The 13,021-nt window shown below is 42.8% G+C and overlaps 1 protein-coding gene across 2 annotated transcripts; it reads right to left on the bottom strand.

Annotated features, from left to right (window-relative positions):
- Window positions 1-1,945: 1,945 nt before the first annotated feature.
- LOC147889682 (serine carboxypeptidase-like) lies at window positions 1,946-11,644 on the bottom strand. 2 transcript variants are annotated; one of them, XM_087391155.1, is made up of 10 exons: window positions 11,515-11,644; window positions 11,066-11,397; window positions 9,227-9,398; window positions 9,028-9,147; window positions 8,720-8,863; window positions 8,472-8,622; window positions 7,963-8,051; window positions 7,363-7,621; window positions 2,459-2,592; window positions 1,946-2,285 (listed from the first exon to the last, which is right to left on the bottom strand). In XM_087391155.1, exons 2-10 carry the CDS (start codon window positions 11,377-11,379, stop codon window positions 2,136-2,138), a joined length of 1,533 nt encoding a protein of 510 aa, XP_087247281.1. In that variant the 5' UTR covers window positions 11,380-11,397; window positions 11,515-11,644; the 3' UTR covers window positions 1,946-2,135. The 2 variants fall into 2 exon arrangements, with proteins under 2 accessions (XP_087247281.1, XP_087247282.1); XM_087391156.1 differs by having other exon boundaries at window positions 11,454-11,592.
- Window positions 11,645-13,021: the final 1,377 nt, after the last annotated feature.

The following is a 13,021-nucleotide window of genomic DNA, read 5'->3' as shown; positions in this document are numbered from 1 at the left end:
CCCTCCCTGGCTCATTTGCTAGGGGAGTTTTTGGGCAGCCTTTGCAAGCTGCCTTCCCTACTTACCTGTCCAACCTTTGGGGACCCTAACGAGACTCCTAACCTAGACTAAGACCTAAACTATAAGATGGAAACACTTAACCTACTGTTCTCCAGTGGGTACTAGTGAACAAGAACAAACTACTAACTTGACCTAAGGCTGAGAGACTGACCTACGTAGCTTGTGCCTGACTGTCCCTGGACAAGGGCTCACAAAGGGGTCACATCATACGACAAAATCTCCTATCGGGAAACTATAATGCACTTGTCGATGTAGCCAGTGTGTCACCTAGTACCCAAGTGCAGGGGTGCATGTGACATGCACATATTAAACCCATTGATTATAAGGTTAGTTGGTTTGCATACATGAGCCCCACATTCAATAGTGGACATACACATTCACATTTCCATATTTACAAAATCTAAGAAGAATCATTGATCAAGATAAAAACTCATTCCGACCCCATCCACCCACCCATGCTAACAAAGGTATTTTACATAGTCATCATTTATTATCTATGCCTAACATCCTCTGTTACTACTGACTGGTAGCTTGAATGCCTTTGAATTCAACAATGTTTAAGCCTCAATAGATTTATCTCAACTTAACAGGAATCTTCATGGTGATAAAAAGGCATAGTTTGGTTCATGCTCAATGAAACGTTGCATTCAAATGTAAACTGTCGTGTGAAAAATAGTAGAGAATAATCAAACCACTAAAAGTGAATCATGCATGGCAGCAACCACAATAATCATGCAAACAAACCTACAATTATAATTGCACATGAACCAGACACACAGGAGAAGAGGAAAAAAGGGAGAGCAAGGAGGGATGGCATCAAGCAGTAGGTTGAATCTTGCCACCCATAAAAAGCAACCAGGACAACTACGTTCTTAAGTAGGTACTGATTGCTCCTAGCCCTCTCAAAAACAAACTCACCCATCACCCATTTCTCAAAATGCAAATTAAAACAGTCTTGCTCTTCTTTGCCCCATAATAACCTTTTGAGGGGCTACTTGCAAATTATGAAATCCAATCCAATAAATTGGTTTTCCATGATAATTCTCAACCTCAACTTATGTCTCAATTCATCTATTGTAGTTTCCTTACTCGTACTGGAAATCACTGTCCTCTCAAACTTCTTTAGAATCAGCCATAAACAAGCCTTTGCTCATGCTTTGAATCTTCATTAAATGAGCCTTATATATTTGCAGGTAGGACGCAAGCCCTAAAAAGAACTACAACGCTTAGAGCTCTATTCCTCAATGTTTTAGCATGCCCTAATATAGTCCAACCATTCAACATCTCTCTCATTCTACAATCTCAATCCAACGACATGCTATAGCTTGCCATAGGACTGCTAAATTGATTCCACCTCAAACAAATAGACGAACACAAGGAATTGCCACATCCTCGAACTTAACACTTGGCCTTATGTAAGTCTTCATGAATTTTATGTAAGTCTTCCATAAATTCATGGAGAAATGGCACAATACTGTGAAACGTTTGCACCTACTTGGCGACCATCCTTCTTCTTGTGCAGCAATCTCTGCAGATGTCTTAGAAAACAGAGACAAACAACACATTGCAGCCCATCTCCGCTTTGACTCTGCAAATTGGCATTCAACTTGCTGCATTCAATCCCACGGCTTGTTACTACCAATGTGCCTGGAAGGTTAATTATTCTCCAGAAGATGCCCACTTGGAGATTGTTGACGGTACACAGAATAAAGGTCTGATTATTTCATTTCGACACGCAAGGAGGAAATGCCAGCCATTACCCAAATTGGGAAAAGATGATAGAGCAACATAAGCCAAGCAAATAGGAATTATCTTATACCATATCTTTTCACAACCAACCCTACAAAGCAACCATGCCCAAAACAGCATACAAGATAACCAAAGATACAGGGCAACAATGCATACATTGCCAAAATATTTACAGAATTTAATAAATTACAGAGTTGATAGCAGAGGGAAGATCGGAATTAACCATTATACCCCTGTGCAAGTAAAGAGAGTAGAACTTATACACAAAGAACAAACAATCAAGTCTTCAGATAATATTCACACAGTTTTGTGATAAGATGCTGGAACTATTCAGACGTGTTTCCACCATCTGCAGTCACTTGTTTCAGCAGGTGAGACGATTCATCATCCAATAAGCTTCCTTGAGTGAATCGTTTAATCATTTCCAATGAAGCTTTTGGTTGATCCATGGGCACCATATGACCAGCATCATGAACCTGAAAGCATGAAACAGATTGAATATGAGATGCGTAGACAATCAAACATGACAAATAATGGGATTAAATATCATGGGGGCCCTGAGAATTGGAGCGAGCAAGCGAGAGAGAAAGAGAGAGAGAAGCTGGGGGGCAGAAAAGAAAGGAGTGGGGGGCGGAGGACAGAAGACTACCTTAAGAAAGGTGAGTGGACCAAAACTTGTTAAAATGCCAGCCTCCTCACCATCCACTAGAAATGGTTTTGGAGTAGCACTGGCGTAATTCTCCTTACCAGACCAATCGATTGCTGAAACCCATCTTGAATTGCCTGACATCAAAATGTTGACACAGAATTTGAATGTGTGAGTGCAAAAAAAAGGAGTTGAACTCTGGGATACAAGTCAAATAGAAGATCTTCACAGGATGGATAGATATATATTTTTGTATGTATGTGTAGAGAGAGAGAGAGAGAGAGAGAGACACACACACACACACACACACAGAGTTGTGAAGGTTACCAGCAATCAGATATTCCTGCCTATGAGCTATTTGTTTAAAGAGAATCTTTGTCTGCAAGCAGCATGTCATGCGTTGGTAGATCCAGACATGGTTTTTATGGCCAAGCCCACATGAACAAGGATCCACAACTAAATTTAAGGAAAGGTTATCAATAAACACCACCATTGGCGTGTGAGTAATTTGCAGAAAGAGTGGCCACAAGTCCAAAAATGCAGGAGGAAGTTGTAAGATAAGAAGATGGAAGGAGGCCACTTTTGCTACTGAGGACGAATTTGTGAGAGATTTTTCATGCACATGCATAAGGTGGAAGCAAGTACAAGGTTAGCTGACAAAAACTTGAAGACAATCAATAGAAAAATAAAGGATATCCCTTCCTTTGCAAGGTGCTGCCCCGAGCAGGAAAATACATTAGTGGAAAAGTGCAGATGTGGCACAAGCAGAGGGCATGCAACCCCTTCATATACTGGGGAGGGATGCCCAAAACCCAGGCTCACCTGATCATGTTAGAGACTCACTGTTCCCACCTGTGAGCCCCCGTTTTGTGGGGACAAGGGGCAGTGAGGGTAAGATGGGATGGGAAAAGAGAGACTCAGCAAACAGCAGCATTCTGGGGGGGCTCCATGCCTACCTAGAGGCAAAGGACTGGCTGCACAGGGCGCCCTTTTATAGGGCCCTGTTGCAGGACCAGTCGGTCCAACCAGGGCCACCGACCAGGGCCGACCCTGGTCGGTTTTACTGACTGACCTGGTCGGTCCCCAGTCAGGGAACCGACCCTGCTGGTCGGTCAGACCAACAGGCCTGGGCAGTGCCTATAAAAGGCCCTCACTTCCCTTCATTTCAGCCATCCAGTGCAGGACAGAAAGCCTCTGATTTGGGCTGTGCTGTGCACTCAGGCTTGGCATTTTCTGACAGAGAGAATTTCTGCAGTTTGTCTCAGCACTTGGCTGAGTTTTGTATTGCTCTCCTGGAGCCAGTTTTCTGCCCACCATCTGGTGGATGAATATATTCTCTCTCTGCCTAAGTTTTCTCTGAGTGAGTATTGTATCTGTGATCAGTTATCTGAGTTGAGTGTTGCTAAAGTGGGAGAGGTCTTGGCTGGAGGTTAGAGTGATTCTTTCCTTCTGTTTTCTAACATGGAGGTTAGAGTGATTGCCCTTGCTGCCCATTTCCAGTGGCCTATTTTTCAAATGGATGTGAAGTCCGCATTCCTTAATGGAACCCTGGAGGAGGAGGTATATGTGGAGCAGCCACCGGGCTTTCAGGATCCAGTGTCCCCATTAAAGGTCTGCAGGTTGAAGAAGGCGTTATACGGGCTGAAACAGGCCCCCAGAGCTTGGTACCAAAGGATTGATATATTCTTTCAGAAGATTGGGCTCAGTCGGAGTCCTTCTGAGGCAAACCTTTACTTGTTCATTGAGAAGGGATTGCGATTGGTACTCATCCTCTATGTTGATGATCTTATCTTGACAGGTGATCATGTCAAGAAGATTTCACAGGTCAAGGAGCTACTCATGTCTGAGTTTGAGATGACTGACCTTGGATTGAAGTAAAGCAGGCTAAAGACAGGATTTTCATTTCCCAGGAGAAATACTGCAGAGAAATTCTGAAGAGATTTCAGATGGAGGATTGCAGAACAGCTTTAACTCCAATGGAGGTCGGGCTGAAGCTAAGTGTTCACGACACATCTCAGCTGGTTGATACTCTTTTGTATCGACGATTGGTAGGAAGTTTGCTTTACCTTACCAATACGCGCCCGGATATTTGCTATGCAGTTGGATTATTATGTCAGTTTTCTGCTTCTCCCAGGAAGAATCATTGGAATGCAGGTTTACGTGTGCTGAGGTATTTGAAGGGTACTTGCACCTTTGGGATCAGCTACACCAAAGGCATTGAACTAGGCGGGTTCTGTGACAGTGATTGGGCAGGTGATGTGGACACCAGAAGGTCGACGACAGGATATTGTTTCTTACTTGCATCTGGAGCCATCTCTTGGCTAAGTAAGAAGCAACCCACAGTATCCCTTTCATCTACAGAGGCAGAGTACAGAGCCGCGTGTACAGCCGCTTGTGAGACATTGTGGTTGCGGTGGATTCTGGAGGACATGGATGTGTGTCAGGAGGATGCGACAGTGCTGATGTGCGACAATCAGAGTTGCATAGCTATTGCAAAGAATCCAATGTACCATGCGCGGACCAAACACATCGAAGTTCATTATCATTTTGTTCGAGAGCTCATCATCGACGACGTGATCGAGCTTATCTACTGCCCGACCGCCGACAATTTGTCCGACCTTTTCACGAAGGCACTCCCTCGAGAACAGATGGAGCACCTCATCAAACGCATGGGGATTGGCCCACAGTTGTGACATTGAGGGGGGGTGTTAGAGACTCACTGTTCCCACCTGTGAGCCCCCGTTTTGTGGGGACAAGGGGCAGTGAGGGTAAGATGGGATGGGAAAAGAGAGACTCAGCAAACAGCAGCATTCTGGGGGGGCTCCATGCCTACCTAGAGGCAAAGGACTGGCTGCACAGGGCGCCCTTTTATAGGGCCCTGTTGCAGGACCAGTCGGTCCAACCAGGGCCACCGACCAGGGCCGACCCTGGTCGGTTTTACTGACTGACCTGGTCGGTCCCCAGTCAGGGAACCGACCCTGCTGGTCGGTCAGACCAACAGGCCTGGGCAGTGCCTATAAAAGGCCCTCACTTCCCTTCATTTCAGCCATCCAGTGCAGGACAGAAAGCCTCTGATTTGGGCTGTGCTGTGCACTCAGACTTGGCATTTTCTGACAGAGAGAATTTCTGCAGTTTGTCTCAGCACTTGGCTGAGTTTTGTATTGCTCTCCTGGAGCCAGTTTTCTGCCCACCATCCGGTGGATGAATATATTCTCTCTCTGCCTAAGTTTTCTCTGAGTGAGTATTGTATCTGTGATCAGTTATCTGAGTTGAGTGTTGCTAGAGTGGGAGAGGTCTTGGCTGGAGGTTAGAGTGATTCTTTCCTTCTGTTTTCTAACAGATCAGCCGCGAGCCACATCACCAAACTGCCAAATGGTACCCTTTATGTACCTAGGGCCAGGGGCCTCAAGTAGTAGGATCATCAGAGTTGCTATATCTAGCCTACACAAGCGTTGATCTCCATAGTAGCAGTGACGGTGAGCAGAAACCATGGACTTTCGAAAGTTCAAGGTGGATCCACAAAAGGCTCATCAAGTCAACTAACATGGGAATTACAGTACATGGGTGCCTTGAATCCATGCAGAACACAGCATACCAAACACTTGCCTCCACTGCTGAAACATGAACCTATAAAAGAACAGCTGTTGATAAAGGTGCTGAACAACATTCATGGCAAGGAAATTTGGACCTATTCAGAAACGTCTGTAACAGGGAGTGTGGATACTGTAGTAAATTCGGAAAACAGAGAGAATTCGATGACAACGAAGAGGAATTCGATAAAGACCAGAACTTACGGCCTAGAGAATGGCGAAATTTTTGCAAATGTTCAAGGCACACAGAATGAAAATGGTTTCAACACTGAAGCAGCTTATGACAAATATGGTAGTGCTAGGTCAGACTTGTTGAGACTCGTATGACATGACACGTTGGACATTGCACATGCCCCAAACTAGTACTACATAGACGAATCATGAATGATGGTATAGTGAAAACTGAAGTCTCAAATTGAAAAGTTGCCATTGCCATAAGTCATGTAACTAGCAAATAAAGCTGCCATGTGAGAAACATAAGGCTGGTTACATTGACCCCTACACAGGAAATGGCTCACGAAAAGCCAATTGGCACCTTCAGAAAGGGATTAGGAGTGATTTATAATGCACAAATATTCATGAAGGAATAATGTCTTCGTTTGAAAATCTTCGGTTACTATATCCACCAGGATGAACAAGAAATACCATGCTACTTTAGGTACCCTGGATACTCATCTTGTGAGGACCCTCAGTCATTCCACTGAGGAGGTGACAAAGGATACTACACCATGCTACTTTAGGTACCCTGGATACTCATCTTGTGAGGATCTCAGTCATTCCACTGAGGGGGCAACGAAGGATACTACAAGAAATAAGCTTGTAAGCTGGGCTAGGTTCTCAACATGCATATAGATTCGGCAAATTTAGATTCCAGTTCAGTTAAGCTGAGAGGTTTGGTGCATAGGACATGATTTCCTAGTGTACTCACTGGGCGGTGGCCCATTTGTGGAGCACATACTTCGCTCTTTTTCTTCACTCTTGTTTGTTCTCTCTACTGTCTTATAACAATGGATCATTTGTGATGGGTGGTGTTCACAACCACTTTACCTAAAGACAAACATGAGCATAAACCTGCCAAATTCTGTAAGCAAACTTAATACATAGAGGATGAGGTCTATAATTGGATGTCAAAGGCTTGCATCCTTGGCACATGAAAATAATTGCCATGTTATTCTAGCCCTAACACCAACTCGCTTTTCTCATCTTTCCTGTGCTACCTATGTATATAAATAAACTAAGACCCACAATTTGAGGGGGGGGGAAGCATGAATACATTGCATTCAAATACATGAACTATTCCAAAAAGAGAAAACTCACCTAACCAGTTGCAAATAAGATCGTATTCTCCAGCATACACAAGAAGCTTGATTCCATCTTCCAACAAGCTTGGAATACCAACTTCCAAGTTTCGCATCCAATCAACTAACATGAATTCATAAACGAGAGGGCTGCATGAAACAAACTTCCTGTTGCCAACACCTAAAGCATCTTTCACCGATTGCTGGTTCAGGTAAGTCTCCATATTCGAAAAATCATAGCACAGATTCCCACTGCATTCTTTTCGGATATCATAATACTGCTCAACATAAGAGACAAGTTAGACCAAACATTTAAGCAGAAGTAGGTATGTTTAAAAAGATCTTTCAATGATGTTAAAACCTCATAACTCTGTAAGATCTTTCTATCGTTGTCCAGTTCTCTACACTTTAAAGGTGAAGAGGATGGCAACCTTTGATATTTCCAAACAAATTTTAAAAATGTTATTGCTTACTTTTGAGTCGCGAACATAAACTAATCCATGGGCAAATTCAAATGCTTCAATAAATAACCAAAAAGATACGAGTTCAAAACCAAGAAACCAATAAATTCATCCAATGTGAGTCCAAAAAAAGAGAGAGGCTGTGCCGCATCACGTACATTTACTCCTCCAATTATTGACATGATAGAGTTGAAGATGGAATTGCAAACCAAGTATGAAGCAAAACACGCGACAGTCCCACGAGTCCCTGCATGCCAATAAAGCAAAACTTCAGACCACAAATAAGTGAGACTGGACAAACTAGCCAGCACACAAGACAATCCTGACATTGCAATTAAAGTAAAAGATAATACAGAACTTCATCCTCAAATGTTGAGACTGCAAGTTGCAACTCAACTGAACTTCAGCCTACTCAAATGCAATCTATCTTTCAATGATATCTGACTACAGCCTCATTATTTGTAATGTAGTACTGTCTGAAGCTCAAACAGTAACATTTAAGCTTATGATCCAAGCACAAAAAAGGTCCTAACCAAATGCAATCCATTTTTCAACAACATCTAGCAGGTTAGTTTGTTATGTAAAACCTGTGAAGCATAACAGTAACGTAAGCTTTCATGCAGACACGTATAATGACAGGCTTACAAGGGTGTACAACATGGTTTACCGCATAGTTTAATTGACATCTCACAAGCAGGGTACATTTTGCTGACTCTGTTGTAATCAGCTTGACCAATAAGGCCCATCTCTAGTGCGTAGTCACCATAAGCTTCATATTGTATCTCTGGATGTGTGAGACCATTCCCAATGGCAAAACCCTGCAACACCACCATTTTAATGTTTTATACTGTAAAGGTACCCATGCATGTAAACCTCGATTTTGAAGCAAACATGATCAGTATACCATTTACTCACTTTCAGGTTAATTGGTAAACCCTCCTTTGCTTTATTAGCCTGGTGAATGCGATTAGTAACAGCAGGTACGTAATGTCCAGCATAGGATTCTCCAGTTACATAGAACTCATTTTTAGCAAACTCAGGATGTGCTTCATAAAAGGCCTGCCAAAAGCAATATTAAAAAGGGATGGACATTCATTTTCCATCAAAATTTGAAGCAAGACCACAGAAACTGCACGCAACTACAGGGAATGAATAATGACTAAAAAACTTGAATACAAGTTAAGACACCCATCAATATGGGCAAGGGCAATTTGCCAAAGAACCTGCAAAAAGTTGTACATATCTTCGCTGACTCCAGCTTCATCGTGTCGTATGTCACGGACATCACTGCTGTAACTAAATCCAGTTCCGATAGGTTGGTCTACAAATATAATATTTGATGCCTGCAGCCAATCACAAGAACATTTGTATACTGGTAGCACAAGTCAAAGAATAACATTCTCGTAATGATGCACAGCTTACCTTGTCCCAGCCGTGCTTGTTCCAGACAAGAGTGAGATTATCAGTGATTTGAAAGGGGCCATTTTCATAGAATAATGCCAGCTCGCTACTACAACCAGGCCCTCCAGACATCCAAAGAACCACTGGGTCTTCAGCCTTGTTCCCACGAGACTCAAAAAACAGATAAAACATCCTGCACCATCCAAAAATAAAAAACAAGAACAAAACGTCTAGAGTAGGCTTACAAAATCAGGTTTTCAAAACACGAAGCCCTGTCAATGACAAAATCAAACCACAATCATAGTGCATTAAAGCAACGTTAAGGCAAATCATCAGCTGCCTTCTTTGGAAAAACTAGGATCTGCTGGGTAACAAGTAAAAGCATGCCAAGGGACAAACTTCACACAAGGCCAGAACTAGTTTCCATATAATACATCATCACAGTCACACAGCGTTCTAGAAGAAGCAAAGACATACAGCCATTAGCTCTTTGGAAGTCTCACTTTGCACATTTCATCCATTATCCACACACACAGTTATCCATTACATCTGATAAGATCAAAGCAGGAAATTTATATGTAATAACGCTTTTCCGCATGGGGTGTGTCTTTTTTGGGCTGCTCTTTTTCACATGGCCCAAAACCCCTTTTGTTGAAGAAAGGGGTCGCCCATTTCTTCAATGAAAGAGGTTTTGGGGTTGCTTTTTTGTGAAAAAGAGCAGCCCAAAAACCCCTTTCATCGAAAAAAGGGGGTCTTTGGGCACATGTAAAAAAAAGAGGCCCAAATACCCCTTTTTCAAGGAAAAAAGGTTTTTGGGCCTTTTTTTTTCACCTGGTCCATGAAAAAAATAGCCCCAAAAAGCCCTTCTTCAAAGAAAGGGGTCTTTGGGCCTCTTATTTTTAATTGCCCAATATGGGCAATGTAAACAAAAGAGGCCCAAAGACCCTTTTATTCACTTAAGGGGTCCCTATGTATGGCTTCATTTCATGAACTTTGAGACAAAAATATACATTCACGATTCAATTTGTTCAGATGCTCGGATGGTTTTGCTTAGAATATAGAAACCCCCTTCCGCATGCAACCAAGTTGAATCACTGCATATGCAAAGAAATCATTTCATTCGAAGTATATGTGCTAAAAGCAGCAACTGCAGTAACTGCAAGGTTATCGTTAAAACTCATTGTGAGATCTTCCCGTCTTTTCTAAACTTTTTCTATTTTTAGTAAAAAGGAATCGCAAGGTCTCACTCGTAGATTCTTTCTTAGTGTAGTCTATCCATATCCCAGAGAGAGAGCCATAGAAAGAGACAAAGGACAAAAGCCCCTAACGATTCTCCTGGTCAACGGCAAAGACTTGATTGGTGCGAGTGCCGTTCGACTCAACTCATTAGAAGGGAATGAGGAGCCATATTTAACGACTGCATCGAATAATGTTAGCTTAGCTTATGCAAATGTCGTTGATAAGCGAATAATATGTATTTATTGATGCAAAGTCCAAGGGAACAGCTCTATGAGCACGAGAAACTGTGTTCCAAAGGCTCAAAGGTCCTCTTACACACGTCTGCTAATCATTCCCTAGGCAAATTAATTTGAATACGTGCCCAGGAAAAAGCAAATGGCTCAAGCCACAATTAGCTTGACTTCGGTAGAACGAGGCAACGTCCTTTCCTACAAACTTTGAAAAGTGTGGCTAATTTGACAATTAGATCCTAGTAATCAATGACCTTCTCTAAGACACGCTTTATACTGCGCTTGCTGACGTTCTGTGAACGTAAATAGAGAACCGAACTTCGTTGTGGGGAGACGCAATTGACGACGGCAAGAAACGCACAGATTAAGGACAGGGAGAGAAAGTTGAAACCTGGAAGCATGAGTTCCCTTTAACTGAAAGTATCCCGCGTGCTGTCCCAACTCTTTCGTGCCGATGGGTGAATCTCCGTGGACGTCCATGTGGAGAGGATGTTCAACCAATCGGGGGCCTCCGACGACGACATGGCTATCCTCAGAAGCGCCGGGGACGAGGTTGAGGGCTTTGATGAATCGCTCAGCTTGACCTTGAGGGAATCGGCTACTGAGGCGAGGCAAAGGGAGGCGGGAGGAGGAGGAGCAAGCGAGGAAGGAGAAAGAGGCGAGAAGGAGAAGAAGGATGGACGATGAGGGAAAAGGGGAAGCCATAGCCAAGGGCTTGGATTTCTGCAAAATGGGAAGGGCAAATTTTGAGAGAAAGACTGAAGAAAAAACAAACCAACCTGCGAGAAGAACGAGAACACCGAGAAGAAGTTAAGAGAGGCCACTTTTTAAAGGTCTCACCTTTGATTCACTAATATGTCCTTGTGTATTGTATGCTTACGTTCATGGTATTGTATGGTTGGCGTGGTGTTTGCACAACAACAACAACATTCCTTTCAAGTCAAGAAAGCAAGGAATTGAAGAAAGCAAGGCACTCCCTCCTCTATTCAGAGCCACTCCTCCTCGGCTTCGTATGTGGCGCGCCTAAGATAGGGGCCTAGAACACTCTTCACATAAAGTATTTTTTTTCCTAACAAAGTTGAAGGCTTTTGAGAATTTGTTGATCTTTCATCTGTCTGCTCGAATACAACTAACTTGCCTGATTTTTTTTTTTTACGAGTTTACATATTTGAGATAGAAAAAAAACTTACAAGGTTCATTGTAAGTGAAGAAAAGCAGTGATGAAAGCAAGGCTTTCAAGTCCTAAAATCAGGGAGCAATTTCCTCTCGAGAAAGTGCTCCTTAGAGGGCCTATGAGGGCTTTCCCGCGTGGACTAGCAAGGTTGAGTGAGCAAGAATTTGGAACGTTCCCATGATGCGATAGCCCTGCTAGTCTAACATTCCACTACCAGCCCAGAATTCTAGTTTTTTACAATTCTAGCTCAACATTGAGCTGCTGGAAGGTTTTGTCAGATTCTAGCCTATCACAATGGAGGATACACTCTCAATTAATGCTTCACCCTTCGCATTAAATTGTCCTCGCCTTGGCATTCTAGCGTGGGGATGTGAAAACTCTGAATTGTCCTCACCTTGGCCACTGCCCACCAATCCCCAGTGGCATTCGCATGGGGAGGCGCTCTAAGAAAGGGGCCTAGAACACTCTTCACGAAAAGTAGTTTTTTCAACAAATCACAAAATTTGAGGTTTCAAATTTTGAAGGCTTTTGAGAGTTTGCAGATCTTTTAACTAAAATACATACAACTTGCCTAATGTTTTGCAAGTTTACAAATTTGAGGGAAAAAATTTATAAGGTTCATTGTATATAGTTTGCAAGTTTTCTGGGAACACTGGCCTAGAATTGTCACTCCGACACCACCATGTCTGATAGCGGAAGTGAGAGAGGGAGAGAGAGAGAGAGAGAGAGAGGAGTGCATATGCTATACTACCTATAGACTAAGTTGTATTGAACATGAACATGAAGATATACATGTGAACCCCTTAGGGTTAGGGTTAGGGTTGGCCCATAATGCCCTAGAGGTATAGTGCAATTTACACCATCCTCAACACCCACTCTTAAATTGCACTGGGTAAGTAGAGGGTGCATGTACAAGACATTTTTGTGGATTTCATTTGGTGCATATGATAGCATCCAAAACTGAAAGAAATCAAAGTAGTATGTGCATATGTGAGCACAATGACTATGTAGCGAAGGCATGTACAATGATTACAACTTATGTGGTCATATACAAGATGTGTATTTCCCCCTCTTAAGTTGTGGGTCATCCTTCACCTTTGGGAACAAAGCCCAGAAGATAGGCCGAAGGGAAGAGGAAGGAAATATGTAGACGGTAAAGTCCACCTAGATCAA

This window comes from Dipteris shenzhenensis, chromosome 20, assembly GCF_047967505.1.
Source record: "Dipteris shenzhenensis isolate YYH24624 ecotype China chromosome 20, Dip_SZ_1.0, whole genome shotgun sequence".
In the NCBI taxonomy this organism is placed as follows: Eukaryota; Viridiplantae; Streptophyta; class Polypodiopsida; order Gleicheniales; family Dipteridaceae; genus Dipteris; species Dipteris shenzhenensis.
The sequence above is the reverse complement of the archived record's forward strand: the minus strand, read 5'-3'. Positions and strand labels throughout refer to the sequence as shown.